Source organism: Hylobates moloch, unplaced genomic scaffold (genome assembly GCF_009828535.3).
Source record: "Hylobates moloch isolate HMO894 unplaced genomic scaffold, HMol_V3 SCAFFOLD_16, whole genome shotgun sequence".
NCBI lineage: Eukaryota > Metazoa > Chordata > Mammalia > Primates > Hylobatidae > Hylobates > Hylobates moloch.
In genome coordinates, this window is record NW_026652291.1 from 39,693,380 (window position 1) to 39,719,881 (window position 26,502).

The 26,502-nt window shown below is 38.5% G+C and overlaps 1 protein-coding gene across 10 annotated transcripts in view; it reads right to left on the reverse strand.

Moving 5' to 3' along the window:
- FUT8 (fucosyltransferase 8) overlaps positions 1 to 26,502 on the reverse strand; it is a 369,304-nt gene that overhangs the window by 30,218 nt on the left and 312,584 nt on the right. For 8 of the 10 annotated variants that reach the window (XM_058429518.1, XM_032180454.2, XM_058429521.1 and 5 more), the window contains one exon: positions 16,612 to 18,622. The exons of 1 other annotated variant lie outside the window; for it this stretch is intronic. In XM_058429518.1, the coding sequence (XP_058285501.1) occupies positions 18,305 to 18,622 (318 nt within the window). In that variant the 3' untranslated portion in view covers positions 16,612 to 18,304. One more of the 10 variants, XM_058429520.1, reaches the window with a different exon arrangement.

Below are 26,502 nucleotides of genomic sequence, written 5' to 3' on the forward strand. Positions count from 1 at the left end.
ATAAAACAGCTGGTGCTGGTACAAAAACAGACCATGGACCAATGGAACAGAATAGAGAACTCAGAAATAAGACCGCACATCTACAACCATGTGATCTTCAACAAACCTGACAAAAACAAGCAATAGGGAAAAGATTCCCCATTTAATAAATGTTGGTGGGAGAACTGGCTAGCCATATGTAGAAAACAAAAACTGGACCCCTTTCTTACACCTTATACAAACATTAACTCAAGATGGATTAAAGACTTAAATGTAAAACCCAAAATTATAAAAACCCTAGAAGAAAATCTAGGCAATACCATTGAGGACATAGGCACAGGCAAAGATTTAATGATGGAAACATCAAAAGCAATTGCAACAAAAGCAAAAATTGACCAATGGGATCTAATTAAATTAAAAAGCTCTGCACAGCAAAAGAAACTGTCATCAGAGCAAAGAGACAACCTACAAAATGGGAGAAAATTTTTGCAACCTATCCATCTGACAAAGGTCTAATTTCCAGTCTACAAGGAACTTAAACAAGTTTACAGAAAAAAACCAACCCCATTAAAAAGTGGGCTAAGGACATAACAGATACTTCCAAAAGGAGACATATTTATGTGGCCAACAAACATATGAAAAAAAAAAGCTCAACATCACTGATCATTAGAGAAATGCAAATCAAAACCACAATGACATACCATCTCACACCAATCAGAATGGCAATTACTAAAAAGTCAAGAAACAACAGATGCTGGAGAGGCTGTGGAGAGATAGGAATGCTTTTACACTGTTGTTGGGAATGTAAATTAGTTCAACTATTGTGGAAGACAGTGTGGAGATTCCTCAGAGACCTAGATCCAGAAATAATCATTTGACCCAGCAATCCCATTACTGGGTATATACCCAAAGGAATATCAATCATTCTGTTATAAAGATACATGCACGCATATGATGATTGCAGCACTATTCACAATAGCAAAGACATGGAATCAACCCAAATGCCCATTAGTGATAGACTGGATAAAGAAAATGTGGTACATGTACACCATGGAATACTATGCAGCCATAAAAAGGAATGAGATCATGTCCTTTGCAGGGACATGGATGGAGCTGGAAGCCATTATCCTCAGCAAACTAACACAGGAACAGAAAAACAAACACTGCATGTTCTTACTCATAAGAGCTGAACAATGAGAACACACGGACACAGGGAGGGAAACAACACACACTGGGGCCTGTTGGTGGGGCAATGGTGTGGGGAGAGGGAGAGTATCAGGAAAAACAGCTAATGCATGCTAGGCTTAATATTTAAGTGATGGGTTGATAGCTACAGCAAATCACTATGGCACACGTTTACCTAAGCAACTAACCTGCACATCCTGCACATGTACCCTGGAACTTAAAAATAAAATAAAATAAAATAAAATAAGAGGTGTGGAAAATAAGCTTCATCTGTCTAGATGTCTCTTCTCTTTGGAAGCCTCCCTATTCCTATAAGCAGAGTTAAGTGTATGTTCCATGGTGCTTCCAAGGTAACTTGTACATATATATATATATATCTCCAGTATAACCCTCAATTATAGTGATTTGATCTGCCTGCATAAGACTGTGATCTCCTTGAAATAAGATGTGATGTACTTACCAATCTATATGGGCTCACTTGATAAAAGGATTGTATGCTTTTTCATCTCAAAATGGGGAATTCTGTGCCTTGCTTATATCCTGGAGTATAAATGGTATTAATCACATTAATTTCTTTAACATTTAACCAATGAGCCTTGCTAGAGTCAAGAAGTGCCACATATTTATCTTTTGTAGAATATAACATTATGTTGATGCAATTATAATTACTTACAAATCATGCATGATATGAATAATGCTGCAATGATCATGAGAATGCTGATATCTCAAGATATTGATTTCATTTCCTTTGGAAATACACCTAGAAATGGGATTGCTAGATTATATGGCGGTTCTATTTTTAATTTTTTGAGGAACCTCCATACTGTTTTCCGTAAGTGCTGTACCAATTTGCATTCCCAGTGTACAAGGGTTTCCTTTTCTCCACATCCACACCAACACTTATGGTTTACTTTTTTGATCACAGTCCCCTTAAAAGGTGTGAGATGATATCTCATTGTGGTTTTGATTTGCATTTCCCCGACGATTAGTGACGCTGAGCACCTTTTCATATATCTGTTGGCCATTTGTATGTCTTGTTTGGAAAACGTCCTGTGTCCATTTTTAAATTGGGCTATTTGTTTTTTGAGTCATATGAGTTTCTTATGTATTTTGGATATTAGCTCTCTGTCAGATTCATGGTTTGCAAATATTTTCTCCCACTCCGTAGGTTGCCTTTTCGTTTTGTTCATTTTGTTGATTGTTTCCTTTGCTGTGCAGAAATTCACAGCAGCATTATTCACAATAGCCAAGATATGGAATCAACGTAAGTAAATGGTAAAAGAAAATGTAGTATATACAAAAAATACATAAACAATGGAATATTAGTCAGCCTTAAATATATACAATTTTTATTCGTTAATTCTACCTCAATAAAGCTGAAAAATAAAGTCGATTTTAAAAAATCATGCATGCATAAAAAAAGAACTGAAGGGAATATATTAAAATGAAAATAGTGGATTACATAGGAATTTGTATGTTAGACCATGAGTGGCCTTGTTCTTTAATTTTGATTTCTGTTCATGTTTAGCAACAAGTACTCCTTAAGACTTATTTGTTACAATGGTGGCCTTAGCAGTGCTCAGTTTCCTCAACTGTAATATGAACGTGGTGCATTTAGACCCCTCTCTTTTCATTCCACACATCCAATCTGTCAGCAAATCCTATTGGCTCTACCTTCAAAACATTCCTCAAATATGACCACTTTTCTCCCACTATTACTGCTCTGGCCTGACACACTATCATCTCTTATTCAGACAACAATAATAACGATAATAATAACACCAAACACACAAACGGCCTTTGCTATGTACTAGTCTGTGTTTCAACTCCTCACAACAACCCTGTGTTCTAAGTGTTACACATTTATTAACTCATTAAATCATTACAAAAACCCTATGAGGTGGGTACAATTATTTTCTCCATTCAACGGATGAAGAAACAGAGACAAAGAGATTGGTTGACATGTTTGCCCAAGGTGATGCTGCTAATAAGGGCATAGCTGAGATTTGAATCCAGGCAGTCTGGCTTCAGGGACTCTGCTCTTAATACCTAAGCTTTATCACCCTTCCAGATGAGTGCAGTATCTCCTAACTAGTCCCCCTGTGTTTACCTCTAAGTTATTCTCAAGGCAGTCACCAGCATAATCACTTTTATTACATAAGTCAGATTATGTCAATCCACTGCTCCAAACCATTCAAAAACTTCTCATTTCATTTGGGTTAAGTCCTAATGATGGTCTGCAAGGCTCTATACTATCCAGACCTTCATGACCTCTCACCTTGTCTCCTGCTTCTCTCCTCTCTGGTCACACCAGCCTCCTTGCTATTCTCTGAACAGCCATGCTCCTGCCTCAGGTCCTTTGTGTTTGCCGTTCCCTCTGCATGTAATGCTCTTCCCCTAGCTAGCTATATTCCTCACCCTCGTCTCCTTCAGCTCTTTGCTAACATGCCACCTTCTAAGTGAGAGCTTCTCTGACCACCCTATTTAAAATATTAACCCTTGGTAGCACTCTTTATACTCTTCTGTCTCATTAGCAATTCTTATTGTTTCACATACTATAAATTTCATAGATTTATGCATTGTCTGTCTCCCTACTTGATCATGAGCTCCATGAAGGTAGAAACTTTTTCGGTCTTCTGCTTTAAGACTCAGAACAGTGTCTGGAAAATAATACGTGCACAATAAGTATTTGTTGAATAAATAGTCTCTAAGGTCCTTCCAGCTACCACTGTGTTCCTTGGTAACATTACAGAAAGAATCCAATGAGCAATACTTTGCTGCTCATCGAGCATATACACTGGCAGTGGGAATTGCCAATTACCAACTTATTTGTATTGGAAGAAAGAGAAACAAGGGAGAGAGAAGAAAAGGAGGGGAACAGTGTGAGAAGCTCTGAGCCACTGAGCACAACCTGTCTCACCTACAGCCTTATTAATACTTGGCTCTGCATTATTTAACCACATCAATCAATTGAGGTTTTAAGCATGAAAAAAAAAAGGCCAATTGTTCTGTCAAAGCTTTTTACTTTTTTATTGAGGGCTGCTTCCACAAGATGCTTGGGATAGGCTTTCCTGAGCTACACGGCTTAGCCCAAATATCGGAATTAGACCAGTGTTGGGTTCTGGGAGACCCTTAGAAGGAGGGACCACCTCCAGGGTAACTGACAAAATTTCAGATAAGCTAAAATTTAAAAAAGAAAAAAAGTATATGAACAAATAAAATCCAATAGCCTGGTTTTCTTAAGAATTGGCTTTGCGTCACAACTCAGAGGGAACTGTCTTGGAACACTTGTTAGAGGGGCTCCAAATTGATTTCAAAGGCTTGGGCCCAGGAAGCCACAAGATTGAAATGAGACGCTAAAGAAGGAAAAGAGGGGCGAAAGCCAATAGAAAAGAACAGTCTTGGGAGAGAACAATCAATCAGCTGGGCAGACATCGTTTTAGAGGGGCTCTTGTGGTATCCACTGGAAAGGTAAAGTGTCTCGGTCCAGGAAGTATAAAGCAGGATGGTCTTTATCCTCTTCCTGAGGATAAAGTGCCCCTGGTCCCTGAACAACCTCTGCTAGTTTGGAAGTCTCCTTGGAAGAGATGAGAGCATCAACCTTTGGGGCCCAAGGATCCTTCTTTCCCAGGTACGCCATGAGGTGAGCTGCTGGGAGGGGGGCTTTCAGTTGTTCCCATACTCTGCCAGCTCACTTGGGCAGCTGCTCAAACAGGAACAGGTTAAAGAGGCCTACTCTGATGTCAACTGCCCCTCACTCCAACTCCTCTTCCTTTTCAGGCCTTTCTACCATTTCTCTTTGTTATGTCACTTTCTAGTTGTGTGAGCTTGAACAGTTACTTAAACTCTCCGAAGTACAGCTTCGTCATCTATAAAATGGAGTATATTAGCATCTAGCTCACGGGATTGCTGCATGGATTAAATGTGTGTAAAGCACATAGTAGGTGCTCAGTAAGTGAAGGGTTACTATTGATGTTGTTGTTGATATTAGCCATAGGAATAAGATGGAAGGGGGTTCTGTTAGAAATAACCTGAGGATTTTCCTGGAGGCTCATAGCTCCAAGTCACCAGCAGGGCAATGTTGAATTAAGGCTGAGTAGCAAGGGAGTAGCTCCTGGTGGTGTTTTTACTCTGCTCCCCACCTCAGTCCCTCCTTTACCATGCATATGCTGCACACCGCCCTGTACTGCCCATCTCGCATCCTTTCCTCTCCACCCCATTTCCCTATGAAAGCAGCTTTCTCCATGAAGATGCAGATGTTATGGCCCCTTTGAGCTCAGTCTAATTGCAAAGCTCGTAAGTGTTCAGCACCACGCTGGCAAACGAGGCAGTAGGGATGCATAATGTTTAAGCTCTGGTTATATTAATAAGAAGACATGGCCAAGTGATAAATAAGCCAACTCAGGAAGGAAAATAATATTAGAAGGCTAATATGGAAGAACAAAGATAAGACCAAGGAGAGAAGAGAGGTGGGATGGAACAGGGAGGTGGGATGGGGTGCAGATCTTGACTTGCTTCAGTGGGAGCCAGCGAGTGGAAAGAGCACAAGCTGAGGAGGCAGACTCAGGCTTGAATTCCGCCTCAGGCAGATATGACCTTGTGAAAATTGTTAAACTCAGTTTCTTCATGTGTAAAAATGGGGCCAAGAATATACCTCCACTAAACTGCTGTGAGAATCAAGTGTTATAAAGAGCCCAACAAATGTTATTTTCTTCTGTGTGCCCTGAATTCCCATAGCCTCACAGCCAAGCCTAGGAGAGATGCCCTGGACCCAGCCCAGACTCTTCACCTCATCCTCCTGTTGGGACAGAGAAAGGTGCTGAGCCTTTGGGATGCAAAGCAGATAGGAAGGCCAGGAGGAAATGGTCAAGATTCTCCCAACTTCAGACAAATGCCAATGCTGCTCATTCATTCAATCAAACTGCAGTGAGCACTTATAATACACCAGGTCCTTGGGATAGAAAGGTGAATAAAATATGGGACATTTCCCCAAGGAGCCAGATGTTAAGAGAGACAGATATGTAACCACAAGTGCTGTGATGGGAGTAAGGACTTAATTTATGATATCTATGTATCCTGATTTCAAAGAATCTGCTTTATTGAGCAAACTGCTAAAAAGTGCAGAAGAGAATAATGAATACTGCTTGGAAGAGTCAGAGGAAGGTGTTTGAACAGGGTAACAACAATAATGAGGGCTAACGTTTGCTAATGTTTACTGACACTAACATGCCAGGCACCAAGTAACCAAGTATTTTACATGTATTAACTTATTTAATCCTCATGACAGAAACATTATTATCATTGCAAGGGTATTCATATTTACAAGAATAAGGTCACATAGTTTGAAGTGGCAGAGCCAGGATTTGAAGCCAGAGTCTGATTCTAGACCTCATATTCTTAATGTCTATGCCAAATTGCCTCTCTGCATGTTGAAGAATGAATATTGTGGCCATTCTGAGATCTAAGGCCAGTCCCATCCCCCCTCTCCCCTCCAGAATGATCTAGAGTAACAGAGATTGGATCATCCATCCAGTCAGATCATGTCCATTTAAAAATCTACGCTATGCAAGGATAGGTACGATTCAGAACTGTAGGACTTGTGGGGGAAGCAGCAACCCACAGCCCCTTACTCCATCCATGAGTTCTGCTTTGCTATAATTCTCCTTGGCTCTGGAACATAGAAAGTGGGCTGTTAGGAGTTGGGAGTGTCTGCTGGGCTGGTCTTTCCTACCTCTGCTCCTGGTGGGCAGGAATGGTGGACATTGAGAGGTTCAAGAAATAAAGGGGCTCAAAGGTTTGGCGACCCAAAGGATCTTCCAAAATAAGGGATTTATTTCTCTCTTTCAAGGATGGAACAATTCTCCAATGCAATCTAACATGAAGCAGATAAAGTGGAACGGCCATGACAGAAGTGGAGTTGGGGGATGTAGAGCCCCATTCATTCAATGTTTATGTATCTTCTCCCATCTTCTCAGATGGTTCTCATAGCCTCTCCATGGAATGCAGTTTGAAAAATTCTGTCCTAGGTAGTGCACTGGCAAAAAGCTTGATGGTGGCCCCTCCTCAGCTCTCCTGGCTGTTGAAGATAGTGTCTGCAGCAGGCAAGTGAGGTCAAAAAGCAAGGGAGTAATTAACCACTGTTGTCATTTGGAGGTTTTATGAGCACTGATATGACTCTCTGCCCTAATATGTGCTCTGAGTTGCTTGAAAAAGGAGAGAAATAGGCTCTGGGTTGGGATCCGGGAGACGGGGTCATGAAGGGTGGGTGAGGAAGGGGGTGTAGAAGAGTGGCAGATACAGGTAAAACAGATGACAAATATTTCCCCCCTGTGGCAAATGCAGGAGAAGCCAAGGTTGAGTGGAAGAAAACTGAATAAAAGAAGAATCAGTCAGAGTGTACGAAGCACTGACACTTAGTTTTATCTTGGATCATACCATTGTTAAACTCTGCTCACTAGAACGCCCTTTACGGGGGCAGTGGAACAGCAGACTTTGGATCTTTTCCCATTTTGTGTACTCATCCCTAGAATGGGAGTCCAGCACTGCTTCTGTAGGTGACATTATGTGCTCAGATATTGCTTTATGCCAGGACTCAACTCACATGGCAAAGTCCAAAATATTGAGGAAGTATTGTGGGCTGGTGGAGGCAGAGCTTGGGAGGCAAACTTCCTGGATCTGAATCTGGACGTTGCCACTTACAATTTGTTTGACTTAGGCAAGTTATTTAGTCTCCCAGTTTCTTCCTCTATAAAATTAGAACAATACTAGTTTCTCCCTCATAGGGTTGTTGTGAAAGTGAAATTAGTTAATACATAGAAAGCACTTAAAACAGTGCCTGACATATAGTGGCTATTCAAAAGATGCTAGTTTTGTTATTATCATCATCTTCAGAGGTATTTAATTATAGCTCTGGATTCTCTAAAACGTCAAATAACTACTGAGAGTCTCCTCCCATGTCTGAAACAGGTAGGCTGAAAACCTGGTTTGCAAGATTATGGGCAATTCAATACTGTACTTACAACAACAACAACAACAACAACAACAAAGGCTTATCTCAGTCACCTTATAGTCTATTATAGATTCATCAGTAGAAGAGAGAGATGGTTCTGCTCCATGTAATCATTCAGGCATCTAGGCTCTTTCATTGCCTAGGAACTTGGAGCTTTTCACTGATTTCCTACATCCAGACTGGAGGCAAGTGAAGAGAGAATGCTTACAGGATCATTCAGAATAATGGTCACACTTGGAAGAGGCTTACATCAGTTCTGTCCACATTCTATCGGCCAGAACTTTAATTCCATGGCCTGACTACAAAATGCAACCCAGCTATGTGCTTAGCAAAAAGATGAGACTGTTTGGAGAGCACTAGTCCAGTCTTTGCCATATCCTTCAACATTTTGTTATACTTAATACAGATATTAATAAAAAAACTTCTTATTGTGGAAAACATTTAACAAACGCAAAACTAGAAAAAATAGTAACAAATCCCTACAACATATCACTCAGATTAAAAAGTTTTCATCTCATGATCCATCTTGTTTCATCTATACTTACACTCAATTCCTCCTCCCACTCATATTACTTTGAAGCAAATCTGAGACACTGCATCTTTGAATCTGTAATTATTTCAGCGCAGTACATTCTCAACCACTTACTATGTACCAGTCACTGTGCATGCACTAGGAATACAATAAGGTATGCTTTTTGTCTTTAAGGAGATGCAGCTGAGGAGCTCACAGACTAAAGCTTACTGAGATACATCAGACTGAATCGCAATGACAAAACAGAACTCTTTTCTTACACACACACACACACACACACACACACACACACACACACCCTTGCAACAGCCAAAATGGCCATACTAATAACCTTATTTTTCCTGACCTCCCTAATTCACTAATGAGCTTTCTTAAGCATCTTCACTCTTCTTTGAGTAGCGGCTCCTGGGAGAGCCATTTTAGCTTACCTGTCAGTAGAGGAACCTGATAATGGAACAGCTACTGAGAGAGGCTAAGAGAGGCCCTTTCTGGTCTAGACAGCTCCTGGGGCTTCTACTAAGCGATGACCTAAGGCTTTAATTCTTTCTTTTCCTGAAGGTGGGAGGGGTAAAATGGCCTCCAGGAGTTAAGAGGCAGCATCTTAATCAAAAAGAAACTGATTGTTGATAGCTCTGCTGGCTCCAAGTTCTCTCTAATCAGAGCTCAGGACACCTTAATGGGTCACTAACCTTGCCCCAGATGTCCTGCCACATATCACCACCAGCACACCAGCCATTCAGCTAGCCAGACAAAGCAATGAAAAAAATACCATCTGTGTATTCCTTCTACTTCCTTCAGCATTCTCTACCCTGCAGAAGCCTGGAGTGAAATTCAGATGCAAGTGGGCTTGGAATTACACAAGCCATAATTGGGTAAAACACAAGCAGTATCAGACTTCATATTAAAACACTGTGCTCTCATGTACATAAATAATTCTAAGGTCAAATTCAGCCACAGAATATTAACCTGCATGAGACAGTGGGTTCTCTGAAGCACAGACAGGGAAACTGTTTCCGCTCTGAGACGTATCTTGTTAAGCACAGAAGGTGCATTGAATCACACGTGGATTTCCTCCTGCACTTAGGGGCTGGGAAAATGATAGCTTAAGTAGCCACTTACTACAATTTAGTGTCTCTGTGTAAACACAACTGGCTGAGCTGGGAGTGGACACTCTTTCAGGGCTCACCTTCCGGTGGATGCAGATAAGCAGAAGTCCACAGGGAGAGTGTGACCAAGCAGATGACTCCAGAGCCCAGGGGTAGTCTGCTATCAACTCAAAAAATTTTCACTTGGCCCACGTGCCCATCTATTTCCAGTTATGGATATGGGTAGAGAGTGAGTAGAAAGAAGTATGGGATGCTAGATTCAAAACTGATTGAGAATGGGGTAGGGGGACAAGATTAAAGACCATGGTTAACAAAGAAGTTACCCTTAGAGTGAGTCTGGATGATCAAAGAATCAGTACTGTAAGGATAAATGGAGTCTGGGTCATGCAGTTTGGCTTTTCACTGCAGAAGGGCAAGACTGTTTACAGGCTGGAAGAACAGACTTCAGAAACACATAGTCCTGAATTTGCCTTGTAATTTAACCCATAGCTTCCCAACAACAGATAGGTTGAAGGTGTACCATAAAATGCAGTTGGTTGTAAATTTTTTATAATGATACAATATTTAAAGCAATTGCCATTAACTCTTCAACATTATACTGGTTACATTGAAACGCTATTTGTATGACTCCATGAGGCTTGTTATAATGTTATTTTGTATACTTTACACTTAGTACCCATTGGCAGAGAGCAACCTGAGATGACCACATCACATACACTTTTCCTGATGCTCTACTGAATCGTCTCAAATTATCAAGAGGTGTACTGAATTTTTCACTGAGCCCTATTTCCCAAATCCCCTCATTTATCCCAGAATGCCAAATAAATAGAATTTTCTATGTAAAAAAGTTGGGAAAGCACTTATTTAAATTCTGTGAACAAATTTCCTCATCTGAAAAATGAGAATAATAGTACATATCTCATAGGGTATTGTGAAGATGAAATGAATTAAAATATGTAAATAACTTTAGAATAGTGTCTGGAACATAGTAAATGAATAAATGCCAGCTATTATTTTTTCCGTATCTGTAAGATGGGGATAATATCTACCTGATAGGGTGGTGTGAAGATCATACATAAGATAGCACCTGTTAATTGGTTAGTAGGTATGGCACAAAGTAGGTCAGTAAGTGTGAAGCAGTATGACTAATGCTCCAATTAGTTAAAATGTGCATAACTTTTTATGTTAGATTCTAACTTCCTAGTGCAGTTCATATGTGCACAACTTTCTAGTTAGACTGTAAGCTCCTTAAACTGATTTCATTCTCTTCAGGACCTATTATAGTTCTAGAACTATAGAAATTTTCCAAAACATGATTGGAGATTGCTTTTGCAGAGCTGATAGCCTTTACAAAGCAATTTTATGTCTGTTATTTCTCAAAACAACAACTAGAAGCTACCTCTATTTTAAAGGTAAGAAAAGCCGAGGCCTAGGCACATTATGTAGTTTGCCCAAGATATCAGCAGGTCAGTTTCAGAGCCAGAAGCAGAACTTAAGTCTAAAAAAAGTACAGTGTTCTTTATACCAGATCACACTACAGTAGTGAAACTCCTGCATGTGGTTGCACAGGGGAGTGCAATTCATATTGTAGACGATGATTTGTATATTTATTGAGCAATTTTCTGGTGGATGGCAGTAAGAGTTTTATTGATTTTGTTAAAAATCAATAGATTACAACAACTGTCTTAGGAGCATCTTTATCCAATTTTCACAACGGCACCATACAGATTAGCAGAGGCCCTAATATACTACCGCCACTATCAAATTTTTCTCTGATGACTCAGTGTTTTGTGACATTGGGCCTTTTTGGATTATCCATTTGAATCTAAAAGACAGGACTACTTATAGCAGCGGTCAGCAAACAACTTTTGTAAAAGGCCAGATAGTAAATATTTTAGGCTTTGTAGGCCGTACATTTAGGCTTTGTGGTAACTACTCAAGTGTGCTGTTGTAGCCCCCAAAGTGGCCACAGTCAATATATAAGTGAATGGGTGTGGTTATGTTTCAATAAAACTTACAGAAACAAGCAGTGGGCACAGCTTCCCAATTAACTGACTTACAGAATTCTGGTCATTTGAACTACCAACAGGAGTTTCTTAAAAGAGCATAACTTGTTAGAACCTGTTGATGTTCAAAAGGTGTGAAGCCAAAACTTGAAATTAGAGCTGATTTCAAACCCCTTGTTCTTTAAACTTAACACCTGGAAGATGTTCTCATTCTTGGTGGTGTGACCCGCCACTATGTGACAATCAATTGCGCCGTCTGTTTGCGAACAAATTCCAGTGTTTGTGAATATCACTTAAAAAATAATGAAATAGACTAGATGGGACTCATCATGGTGGGTACTCATTCACACTTCTTTTGATTTCCTGAATGGTATGGGAAAGTCCGATCTGAGCCATAGTGGCTGACATCTCAGTTCTCTTGGCTTTTATGCCCACAAATCCCTCTTCTCTTAGTTTAGCTGAAACAAAGCTGTGATTCTATGAATGAAACTTTACCAGGAAACAAAAGGTGGGAAAGAAAACAACAACAAAAGGAGTTTCTAAGTATAAACAGGTGAGTTTGAACAGCCTGTTAATTAGGTCAGGAATTAAGTTACTCTATTTTAACTGAGGTCTAGAAAAAGACATAGTCAGCTGCTCTAACAAAATGACCCTTGTTCCTCTTGCAACCAGATCCAGCCACCCATGTTCCTAATCCAGGCAGCTGCACCCTGGCACCACATATGACCTTGTTAACAATCTCAGGCTCTACCATGACCTTCTTAGAAATTTAGGGCTGGAAGAGAACTTAGAAGTTACCTAACCGTTGTTACACATTTGAGGTACTCAAGGCCAAGTCTGAGAGGGGCCCAGCCTATGAGCTTCATAGCATATTGTTATGAATATGCTATGAATATGCTATGAACGGGCTATTCTGAGCCCAGGATGACAGCCAGCTAAGCAGGTATTTCTAAGGAACTGGGACACGTGCAGCAACTGAACTTGAAAGCATTATGCAGCTGTTACTCTTACCAATCCTTTCCAGAGATATAATCTTCACTTTTAAAAAATTTTAATGGGTAATTTTAATGATGTTATTTAACCCAATGTACCCAAAATATATTTTAAATTTTTTCTTTATACTTTTATACTAACCGACCTGATGCATAATTTATATTTGCCACACATATCAATTTGCTTTCATTTTTACCTCAATAGCTTTTAGGGTCCAGTGGTTTATTGTTACATGGATGAATTATATAGTGATGAATTCTGAAATTTTAGTGGATTCATCACTCAAGTAGTGTACATTGTACCTAATATGTAGTTTTTTATCCCTAGCTCCCCTCCCACCCTCCTCTTTCTGAGTCTCTAAAGTCCATTATATCACTCTGTATGCCTTTCCGTACTAATCGACAACTTGAAGAATCAGGAGATGAAAGTTATTCCCCTACATTCTTTCAATGAAGGGGAATAATTTTCAATGTAGGGGAATAACTTAGCTCCCACTTTTAAGTGAGACTATATCGTTTTCCACTCCTGTGTTATTTCACTTAGAATAATGGCCTCCAGCTCCATCCAAGTTGCTGCAAAAGACATTATTTTGTTCCTTTTAATGGCTAAGTAGTATTCCATGGTGTATATATACTACAATTTCTTCATCCACTCATTAGTCGATGGGCACTTAAGTTGGTTCCACATCTTTGCAATTATGAATTGTGAACTGCTATAAACGTATGTGTCCAAGTGTATTTTTCATATAATGACTTCTTTTCCTTCGGGCAGATACCCAGTAGTGGGATTGCTGGATCGAATGGTAGATCCATTTTTAGCTAGAGATATAATCTTGAAGTTAGAAAAGAGCTTTCCCAATCTAGTCCAGAGGTTATAAACTAATGGGCCAATGGGCCATGGGCCCAAAGGAGCCACAGATATTTATTTGGACCCCTTAGTGTTTTATACATTTTTTAATTAGTTGCTGATACTTCAAAATCTGAAGATTTTGCACAGAAAGATCCACATTTTGCTTGTCTGGAAAAACAGAAATATCTGTCCACATTATGTCCTTAGAACAACAATCAGCTGAGGCTGAGTAGAAGCTACTCCCTTGAGACATGTGAAACTGAACTAGTCAACCAAATTTGCAAACCCTGAATAAATCCAACCAATTCATTTCACTTATGAAGAAAATGAAGTTCTGAGAAAACTGTTTGGCCTGTCCCCATTTAATGACAATATCAAAATCAGAAGCCAGATATTCTGAATTTCAGTCAGTGATCTTCAATGAGAACTGTTGCTTTTTCTCTAAAGAACCTGAAATACAGGGATATTACGTGCTTGTAGGCACTATGATGAGGAAAAACAAAACTGAAAACCGGGTCTTCTGCCTCTGCACTCACTATGTTCTATTTCCTTACTGGGCCAGAAATTCTCACGCAAATCAATAGGGAGGTTAAGACTAGCCAGGGACTCAAAGCCCAAACTTTCCAAGGCCTGTGATCCTGGAACAGCTTTTCCACGTGTCCATGAGAGAGACTGGTGCTAGGAACCAGTAAGTATAGAGGCAAATTCTTTGTGCTCCTTTCTGAGCAGTGCACTTTAAAAATTCCATACAGTCTGTATCTGACATAAATTAGGGTATTGTAGCCAAGTTGTCAATTTCACCAATCCTCAAGCCACATGTCTATTCTGTACAGGTCTGTGGAACCTACTGCACAGTCTCCTGAGAGCACAAATGAAGTATCAGGCAATTGGCTACGGCCAAAGGGGACTTGTGTTTTTCCCCTGAGAGATTTGCTCTCATTGAGGCAGAAGAGACTCTTCTAGATGCACCATTTAGACTCCAACACTTTTCCTGCTCACCGAATGTACAGTGACTGTATTCTCTCAGAACCAAATAATAATGACAATAATCATTGTATGCGGTAGCTGTAAAAATGTGACTTTTTTTCTCTTTTAACTCTCAACTCCCTTAGAAGCTGGGGCTGTTCATCTTCTCAACTTTACAAAGAGGGAACCCAGTAAACAGGATCGGCTCTATATAACAACAACAACAACCACCACCTAAAGCTTGAACAGAAAAGGAACTAGTCTCTTATTCATTTAGGTACAACGAAATCCTGGATTAGGGCTTTCACAACAGGCATGAATTCGTTAAGTGCCCAGCTGAGAACTAAATCAGACTTGAGTGGAAGAACTAGGAAAGCCTTGGTGAGATCTTTCGTAACTGCTTTGTCATTAATAAGCAGGAGTTTGTTACCCACATTCAGTGAGCCCATGCTAATAATTTAATTCCAGGCAAGTCTCTCAGAAATAGGTCTTTCAACAAGGAAAAAACCCAAATCCTAACCTAGCACTGGCCACTCAATTCAAAATCATGCAGGATTTTTGAAGTACCAGGGCTTTATGGAGAAATTACTATACGGTAAGAAAAATGTCAGCCTTCTCAACATGGCAACATGTATTGAATGAATCCCCATCATGTACATGATGATTACAAAGGCTATTCAGAAAGATGTGGTCAACAGTATTCATTAGCCCTTCACAAGTGCAGGTTTAACAGTTTGGTTACTTCTTCATCTTCTTACGTAAGGCTACTGGCTACTTGGCTATTGAGGCCACAGTCTCAACAGGGGTTTCACAAGACGAAACGTCTCCTCTCCCCTGCTGTTTTTTCATTTTAAGTTAATGGTGGAGTAAGCACCCACTGAACCAATATTCCAACGAATAACAACTATAAACTCTCAATAAAATACAAAAAATACATGAGGGTAGGAGACTGAATAAAAACAGGCAAGTTCTGAAAAGAGATTGAAATTTTAAAGAAGGGAATGGCACAAGGTGAGTTTCCCATCGTACAGCTTTTGGGCTGAAAAAAAACTGCAGTTTTTCTGGTCTAAGAATCAGAGCGACCACAGCTGCTGGAAAGTGAAGGGGGAAACCTCAGAAGAAAGGGAGCCAAAGAAAAAGGACCACAAATTCTGTGCATAAATTCTATCCATCTCTCTGGCTGAGCCCTGAACTATGCGCGGCATAGACTCCAGCTAACTGAATTGAGATTTTCAGCTGCTGCCCCAGACAGTTTACAATTTGAGTCCAATAAAGTTAAATGCCTGCTAACACAAGCAATATTTATATACACACACACACAAATATATATATATTTTTGTGTACATATATATTTGTGTGTATATATACACAAAAAATATATATACACACATATATATACACATATATATGTGTGTATATGTATATATCACAGCACTTTTCAGAGCAATATAACAGAATCTACAACATAAACATTACAATGTTCAGGACACAATCTAAATCACTCAATATATGAGGGACCTCCCCCCAAAATCTGACCATTCTGTAAAGAGGAACAATGGAGACCAATTCTAAGATTATCCGGATGTCAAATTTACCAGAGAAGAATTTTAAAGCATAATTTAAACTCATTGAATATAACTATGTTCAATGAAAACATGCATGTAGTGAATAAAAAAATCTCAGTAGAGAAAGATAAAGAATTAAGGAGAAATTCTAGAACGAAATGATAAAATGTCAAAAATGAAGTCTTCAGTTGAAGACTCCCTTTGGGAAATACTCCTTAATTTATTTCCTTTGTATCTCTGTTCTTTGGTCCTTTCACTCCTGGAACTCGGTCAATTTAGAAGGAAAAGAGACCAACTTAATTTACCTTTGGATCTTCTATAATGGCACAAATCAGATCCACAGTTACTGATGTTCCAATGACATGTGAGATGCGAGTTGCAAAATAGCTCATAATCAAAATTACCTCCGCTCAGTTGGAGCTTGTTTCAAATGACTTTTATTTGTACCAAAACTAAATGGAAAATTGCTTGCTGACACTGTAGGAAGTTAATTTCTTTTTTCTTTGGGAGGCTTGACTTGAGAAAAAGAATTTAGTTAAGTTTGGTGGTGAAATTTTATATACAGTGTTTTCATTTGGTGAAGATATGAAAGCCAGGACTAATAGCTTTTCTGCCTAAGATCCCTAATATTTAACACTAGGCCTGATAGTCGTTCCTACAGAGATGACATTTTTCTTTGACAATGTAGTAACTCCTACCAGGCCTCTGTAGGAGGCAGGCTACATACAATAAGGAAGTGTTTTTATGAGGAGAAAAATGTTCAGAGACAAAGCATCAAAGTCTTATTTTCTGAAGTGATTCTAACATGGAAGTATTTGGAAGAGATAATCCCAAGACTCAATCCATTGTGAGTCTCACACTGGTTCCGCTTCTCGCTTGGTCACCAAGTTCTACATACTATGAGACATATACTTCAGAAACAGCCAGCTTCCCAATCGCAAAGATACCTGGTACTCTCAAAAACAGGGCATGATAGGCTAGGGCAGAAATTGGTTCCTGGATAAAACAGGGCCCTACTCACAAAAAGCAATAATAAATACATTAAGAAAGACTACCAAACAAACCTGAAATGGTTTTTAGAAATGGAGGTGATAGCTTCTCTGGGAGCAAGGAGTTATGATTATTTCATTCAATTAAAACAATGTCTAAAATATGAGAATGAAAGCTCCCAAACACTGTTCTTAGCAATTTTGTAATGTGTACCAATGAAAATTGGTTTTCAGTATTAAAATGGACCAATGTCTCTGAGTTAAGAATTAGTTACTATATCAGAAACAGGAAAAAAAAAAAACAAATAAGCTGAAAAACTAAAAAGCTCCTCTTTTTAGCACAGTTCTTCCACATAAGGCTGATCAACATATCATCCAATGATACAAAATTCTAGAAACTTTACAAAATTCCTTTTTAAAATTTATTTTTTGTTATCAAAGAGAATGTCCAGAAACATTGAGTACTAAAGAATTTGTTCATGGCATTGTTTTACAAAATTTTCTAATGGAGAGTGAATATTTTATTTTCTGATGTATTCTTCATTTCATGATGAGGTCAATGAACTGATGCAATTATTTAAAAAGAAAAAAACAGACAACCTTATAAAGGAAAAAAACAAAAACAAAAACAAAAAAACCAAACGCCCATTCTCATTCTGAATCTGTTGACTGGAGTGAATTCAGTGGTCACAATACCACCATCAAATAAGAATCCACTTCTTCAGAGTAAGGAGCTGTTCAGGTCTTCTCAATAGTTCACATAGGTTTCTCAGATATAGGCACCATGTTTTAAGTCTCACACAAAATGTCTGTGTCACTTAAATTACACAATATGGCAGTGTTTGTCTTATGGGGACATACTGAAAGAAAGGGACAAAGTAGAAAACAACCTGTTTGCATGTTATGTGTGAGTACATTATTGTACTGTGCATGGGTTTGAGGGCATTGCAGCCCTTGTTAAAGAGGAATTCCACCAATTGAAGCCTCTGTCAGTTCCCAGCTGCTCTTGGTGCTGAGAGTATCTACTCATATAACCTTATTTTGTTAGATCAGAGCCCTCTTCATCTATAGTTTGGCTCAAATGGTTTGAAGTGAGTTTGGTCGTTTATCTCTTCCATCTGAGCTTTATTTCTCAGCCTCAGGATATGTGGGGTACTTGACCGTTTCTATCTTCTCTCGAACTTTGTAGGAGGGATATAGGCCCGTCCTTCCCAATTTCCTGTTGACACCTTTAGAATAGCCATCCCAATGATTTCCAGCCACACCAATGATATCTCCAGGTTCCATGGGAATTTCATCTGCAGTTCGGGGTTGGTGAGCATAAATGGCAATTTGGTTGTGGGCATTCTGGCCCCCAAAATAGTAGATGTCATCTAAAGAATGGAAGTTTGCAGAGGCATCAGGATGTAGTGTTTGCATAATTTCATAAGCAACTCGACAGACCTTGGGAAAGAATTTAAAACAAACTGTTAGTATATAAACACTCTCCTTCACAGCAATCTAAAAGCCCTTGGCCAAAATGATGGGCTCTAGGAGTAAGAGGTTGAAAAGTAGTGGATTCTAGTCACAAGCTTTCAGTCCATTTGCTCTCCGAAGATGGTACAAGTCATTCTTCATCTCTGTGTCTGGATCCTTTTCCAAATAATAAAGAAAAACTCACGAAAGATTATTACAATTAAAATATCTCTATCTCTATATAGTACAAAATAATTTAAGAATATGAATTAGCTAATTTTAACAAACATTTATTAAGAGCTACATACACAGTGGTCCAAGCTAGACACTCACGATACCAAAATGAGTAAGACATAGTTTGTGCCCTTAAAGAATTTGAAGTTTAGGATTAGGATAAAAAAAACAACACAAATGCTGATGGTCCCTTTCCTTCATACACTGTTAATCAATCACACATTCTCGTCTGCTAATTTATAACTTGGTGTCAGAACTGTTTTCTTTCTTTTTTTATTATTATACTTTAAGTTTTAGGGTACATGTGCACAACGTGCAGGTTAGTTACATATGTATACATGTGCCATGTTGGTGTGCTGCACCCAGTAACTCGTCATTTAACATTAGGTATATCTCCAAATGCTATCCCTCCCTGCTCCCAGAACTGTTTTCAAGAGAGATTCATGTAATTACTGACAATCAACAAGCACTGGCAAGTGGGCTAAAACACATCGGCCATTTCTGTTCTAAAAAGTTTTAAGTGTGCTGTGTAGAGAGTGGCATGCTTGGATGACATAAACTGGGCTAGCCTTTGAGGAAATGCATCACCCTGATGACTATAGTTTTAAGGCTACTTAAAAGGTCCCTATGTTCAAAGAATGCCTTCTCTGCCCACTGGATAGCAGGTGAAATTCCACAATCTGACCTTAATTTAAGCAATTTATACATTGTGAATAGAGAACAATGCAACTCAGATGAAATTTTCCTAAATCTCCAGTTGTGGTAATCTCGGTTAATAACGTTTTATTGTCACTATACCAATACTTTTGCATTTATTTAAAATGATGCTACTCATAGTAATTGTTTATCTGCTCAGTGGAGCAATTTAGGACTACCCGGCAGTCTTTTAAAACCTTGGCATTTATGAAGATTAAAACCTTGAATGGTGATATGGTTTAGATCTGTGTTACCTGCCCAAATCTCATGTTGAATTGTAATCCCCAGTGTTGGAGATGGGGCCTGGTGGGAGGTGATTGGATCATGGGGGTGGTTTCTCATGGTTAAAACCATCACCCCTTGATGCTGTGGTCACAGTAGTGAGTTCTCATAAGATCTGACTGTTTAAAAATATGTGGCACTTCCCCATTCTCTTCCTCCTGCTCCAGTCATGGGAAGTGCTGGCTCCCCGTTTGCCTTCCGCCATGATTGTAAATTGCCTGAGACCTCCCCAGCATCATGCTTCCTGTATAGCCTGTAGAACCATAAGCCAGTTAAACCTCTTTTCTTTATAAATTGCCCAGTCTCAGGTATTTCTTTGTAGCAATGCAAGAACAGACTAATACAAATGGGGATGCCTATTCTTAACTCTTATCAAATAAAATCTGAGTAGGTTAATAATCACCTCAACTTAGAGAATCTGAATTTCAGAAAACTTGAGGGGCAATTCTCAAATGCTATATATAATTTGCAAATCAAACTATATTTAGACAATATTTTTAATTTTGCAGATAGGCAACTAAAACACAAGGAGATTAAGTGATTTGTGCAAATTTTAGTGATAGAATTTCAACTAGATATAGAACCAAAATAATAAAAACCTTGCTTTCAGATTTATTACTTCAACAAAGGTTATATTGGCAATGTCATTTTACAATTGAGATCACTGGTAGAATACTGAGACTATAATAAAATAGGGATCAAAAAGATTTGGAACTTTTGAACTTCAAATTCAGCCAAAGGCTCATAGAAGGCAAGCAAAATTAAGTGGGACTCAGGAAAAGAAGAAACTAAATAATTAAAGCAGCTCCAATAATAGCAAACTACAATAACAATGACAGAGGCTAATATTTACTGAGCTTTTGCTGTCAGACATTGTTTTTAGATATTATCTAACGTAATTAGATTCCTTTCAGCATCCCCATAAAATTCTATCATTATGTTCATTTTACAAATGTCAAAGGGAAGTTAAGGCATTGCTCAAGGTTATACTAATAAGTGGTAGATTCAGGTTGGAACCCAGGCAGTCTGCATATGCTTGTAACCTCTCTATATATTTTCTCTTATAAATCTTATTCTCCATGTTCATATTGTAACACCAGAAAGATATAGCATAAGACCAAAGACAGCCTTGGGTAAACCTGACAGTCTTCTTTTCAGGGTGTCTTCACCCACTCTTCAGTCATCCCTAGCCAGGAATGCAGGACCTTGTGTTATTCTTAGGATGACCATAATCTCTACTGTGACAATGAACTGTGATGTGTTTCCTCCTCTCCACTCTTAAATGTCTTACTCTCATAAAAACAATATCGCACCCTGTCCCACACCCTTAGAGACCTGTTTCTTCTGGGGATAATCCTAATAATTAGTGTACGTTTTGCTATCAAGAGTTGTTCATGTGTTAACCTTGGTGGATAACAGAACTGTTTTCTTAAACCAAAGAAATAACTATTATAATAATAATAGAGATTTCAGACACTGAGGTGGCCCATTATAAAAATGACAAATGTGACTGTAGGCCTCTGCAAGCATACTGGTGCTACACAGGTGTGGCCCTTCATTTTTCTCATAAGAATGACCATTAAGGATAGCAGCTGAGCTTAATGAGCACTGATTATGTCCCAGGCAGTGTTATAATAGTGTGCTCTTCCCTCACCTTGTCTCAACTCATTTAACTATTATGACAAACCTGTGAGATACTATTATTATTCATATTTTACAGATGAAGAAGCTAAGCCACAGAAAGATTAAATTTCAAAAATAAAAATAAAAATCCAAAAAGGAACTAGTTAACGGCAGAGCCACAGTTAGAACTCTTTCAGGCTCTTGAGTATATATTCCCTTAGGATAAACACCTAGAACAACGCCTGCCACAAAGTACATGCTCAATAAGTATCTGTTGAATGAATATTGCTCCAGGCATAATACCAGCCCAGTAATGGAGACACAAGTCCATGGGTGATATTTAACCCTTAAGATCCATATATAACATCAAGAGGAAGTAATTTTAAAACTGTCTATATCAACCATGGGGCAATTTACTGCAAAAGGCTAAAAAGATTACTATAGTGTTAATGTTTGCATTTAGTCACTCTATGCTTCCTCTCTTCTTTCCTTACCTACCATGTGGTTTACAAGTTCAAATCACATGGCAGGTAAATGAAGCTTGCAGCTGACGTCCATACTCAGGTTTGATGTTTGACAGGTGGCATGACTGAGAGCAGTCCATGGTTTGCAAAGCAGTGGTTGGCTACATGTAGTATGTTTAACTTTACTCTGTGTTGACATGGCACTGTATCATTTTTAGTACATTGTAAAGCACACAGTAATGGGTAACAGCAAAAATCCTGCCAAAGGATAAAACAAATATGACTGTATTAAAAAAAAATTTAAAAAGGGGGAGGAATCCATTAGTCTGAATTTCATCCCTTAGAAGTAGCATGAGTTTACATAAGCCTCCAAAGCTTTCTCAGAGTAGATGGGATCTTATTTTTATCAAAATAGATAGATAGGGGCAGGAGGATCTCCTAGTGTGAGAAGTTGGCAGTGGCTGAGAGATCTGTGCACTTTTCCTGTAATCTGCTTTGTTTTACTATACAATAAGAGAATAAGACCCAGGTCTTTTTTTGTTGTGAGAAAACACCAGAAGGATTAATGGAGTAACAGCTGCACTGTACAGCACTCAGCATTGTAAGCTAGATAGAGCCTCTGTGGATGCAAATACTTTTCTTGTCTTCTGCTCTGGGAAGTAGTCACAGAGTTCACACCTTGGGATTTCACCCTGTGCTTTCCTCCATGGTACTCTCAACAGGTATCCACTGTTGTTTCATGAGCCACATCTCAATGGAAATTCCTATCCAGAGCCATCTGTCTGGAATAGTTAACGTAGTTTTCGGTTTTGCCCTCTGGGCTCCCAAAATCTGATTCAAAGTATAATAAGGGGAGTAGAATTGCATGTGGATTTGGAATTAGACCACAGAGAGGCTCATGAGAGTATTGTAATAACTGCCAAAAAGGCAGGTGTCATAGGGGGAAAAAAGGGATTTTGTATTATGATGACTTTTAATGGCTGAAACTACAGTGTAATATTGACTGCTCTTTAAACAATGTCTTTAACAATGTTAGTCTTTAAAGTGAGAATCTGCAACCATTTTTGTAAGTCAGATTTCAGAAAAATAAAAATTGATCCCAGAAGCTGATAAGCAATATTTTCAGAAAACCTTTTTGATACTGTGCCTATCTAAACTGGGCTGTCAACTGCTGTTACTCTCCAATATAAATTCTTTGCTTTAGATTTAAGATTCAAATAAGAAAATAGGTGTCAAAGGAGATGATTTGCACATAGGCGATTTCCAGTAACACAGAACAAGATTAATGTATTTGGTAGAATGTTTTAGAATGTGGTTGCATAGCTTTCAAAATTCACTTGATGCACTTGAAAAAATGCTAATATTGCCTCCAATTTTCATATTAAATCCTGAGGACTGTGCTATTCAATTTATGAGGCTTTTAGGACAAACTTGGCTTTGAGAAACAGATCTCATGAAAGTTAAGAGCAATAATAGTAACAAAATTAGAGAGCACAGCCACAGTGTTGGCTTTTAAAAACTTTTCATTGAAGAAGAGAGAATTCCCAGACCTCACTTATGGATATAAAACCAAGAAAGATCAGAAGCCCTGAGACTGAGGGAGATAGGTCTAAAAACTTATGAGAAATCCCGATTAAGGTGCCACGACATTTTTGCCTGCAGTTTTCCAAACATCTAGCCTTGTATTTTTCCTTCTAGCATGGCATTTCATTCCTGCAGTATTGTCTACAATAGCTCATGGTCAACAGGTCAACTCTTTCTCACTATTGTTATATGGTATAAAATTCCTGAAAGGATAGTGTATACGAGACAGAAAGTTTACATGAATAAAACTTAAAGATTGTCAAAGAATTATGAAGGAGATATTAAACTTGTATCACTTCCTAACATCTCTTGGCACATGAAATTATCATCTAAGAAAGTTGAGAGTTGGTTATCCATGTTTTTATTCTGGGCTGAACTTATTCTCAGTGTTTATCTTCTGTCACTCTTCTGGATGTATGGCTTTAGTCTTCCTCCATTTTCTAGAATGCTTATGACATATATAGGAAAGTCTGAAGATTAATTTCACTAAAGTCAACACACACACATTTACTTCAAATACTAAGTCTTCACTCACCTTTTGGGAATGAAGAACTTTTGTTTCTGAAAAATCACATCATATGGCAATATTCTCTTTCAATAAGCTAAACAAAATGAAGTTGAGGTGGTACAATGGCCCAGAGAAATTGTACATGCTGAATGTTAACAGTTCCTCTTCTTTACGGACCCTAAGCATTACCCATGACCACAAGCAGAGCTAATGGAGGCCTTGAATAGCTCGTTTCATGCTCCTTCTAAAACGTGAGGGCATACAGTCTGAAATGAAGCCATGTGAAAAAGAGCTGCAAAATAAATACTATAGAGTGTCTCTAACAGGCAGAGATATTCCTATAACTATTCATATATATAATAATAGCAGCTAACGTGTTTAACACTGTATTGCTAGGTACTATTCACAGTGCTTTACTTTTCATAACTCCTTAATCCTCAAAAAAACTCTATACTATAGGTACTATTATTTTTTCACATGTAGAAAAATAAACCAGTTAAGAAATAGGCTAAGCAATTTGTTCAAGGACACACAGCCAGTAATTGGTCAAAGTTGGATGCAAATACAGATATCCTGACTCTATAGCACAGGTTGCCTCTTTCTTGTTCTGTGATCAGTGGTCAATGGTTTGGCATTTTATCCCATCAGTGACTTTTTCTCACGCTCTATTGGCAATGATGGCAAGATATTTCTAGGGCATTTTCAAACAATTCCAATTTTGGTTTATGTAAAGGAATCTATATAATAATCCTGCAAACAATTTCATTCACACTACAAAAACATTAAACTTTACTAAATACTTCTTTACTAAAAATATTTGAAAAAAATAATGAGGTGCAAGTAAGCTCAAAGATTTATCACTGAATATGGAATTACTCTACAATTTCAAATGCTACAGCGGTTAGTCATCAAATAAGGTACGTGATAAGGAGGTAATCACATTAGGCAAACTGCTACTCACTATATAAATGTAACGTATTTTTACTGTTAAACTTTTATTGTGAATCCTGAAATAAAACATTTTGAGGTATTCAAGTCTGTTTTGGGTTATGAAATATTGTTTTAATTTTGCTTAGGTTCAAATGACTGAAACTATTTTGGGCACACTTTGACTGCGATGAGTTTTTAGGAACAATGTGAAATATAAGTATGAGCCTTATTCCTTTGGATACAGAAAGTCTTCTCAGCACCACTCTTTCTTCATATGAATTGCTTCTCTGGACCCAAGGTCTGAATACACTGAGGTTGACATTATGCATAAAACCAATCAAAGTAGTAGAACAATGTTCTCCTCAAGCCTAGACAGAATTCTACCATCATGAAGTGACAGAGATCCTGATTTGTAGGTCAAAATTGGAGTTATGAGGATCCAAAATTCTAAAGTACAACTTCAAAAAGGAAAAAAAGAGTAAAGCAAAAAATTTTCTTTCTATTCCAGAATGAGCCTAATGGTATTACTAAGGAGGGTTGGGAGAAGAAAAGCAAAACATGAGTACAACCCTGTAGGTCTCAGTGCCTACCTACGTGTGAGGTTGGTAAACATTTAGACATGTGTATATTTATTTAATTTTAGAATCTTGTGACTAGAACAGTGGTTCTCAACCAGGGCAATTTTGCTCCACAGGGGCATCTGGCATCTGGCAATGTCTGGAGACATTTTTGGTTGTCATAATTTGAAGTGAGGGTCTTACTGGCCAGGGATGCTGCTAAATATCCTACATGCACAATATGGCTCCTCACAACAAAGTATTATCTGGTCTAAAATAGTGCCTTGGTTGAGAAACCTGGACTAGAGGAGTTGACTTCAGGCAGGCCTAAAATCCAGGCCTACAGAGAAGGTGGCATACCTGGGGAAGTGACTTTTGATTCACTCATTCTAACAATAAGCATCAAGAATGTTTGGAGGTTGTTACCAGTTACATGTACCTGTTGATCAGGCAGATGCATAGTCAGACTCTCAAAAACAGTAGGAAGGAACCAAGTAGTTATAAACCTTGCCCCTTTCTTGCAATAAGAATGGAAATGAGAGTTTCTTAAAGATAGGATCCACACCCCAATTAGGGAGAAACATAAATAGTGGATGCCTTCATGGGAACTTGAAGACATTTTCCCTTCTGATTAAGATTGCTGCTATGTGTTCTGTGCAGCTATTTTTGGGTAGTAAGTTGTATTCTTACTCCATATTAAAGGAATCTGTAACCTTTGCCTGGCAAGGTATCTTTCCAAAAATCATATCGCCATCCCATCATGACAATGTGTATTGTCATATAATAAGAAAGTCTCCGTTTCCTTTTACTCTCCGAAGTATACTCTTGTAAAAATGATGTGGCTCTCCTTTTTTTCACATTTTCTTTTCTCTGCCTCTTCTCAGCATTTAAGCATACATTTATCTTATACCAATTTATATGTTCTGGTAATTATTCTCTAGTTATTTCATGTGTGTATTTTGCTTATTAGATTCTGGACCAGGGCAAGAA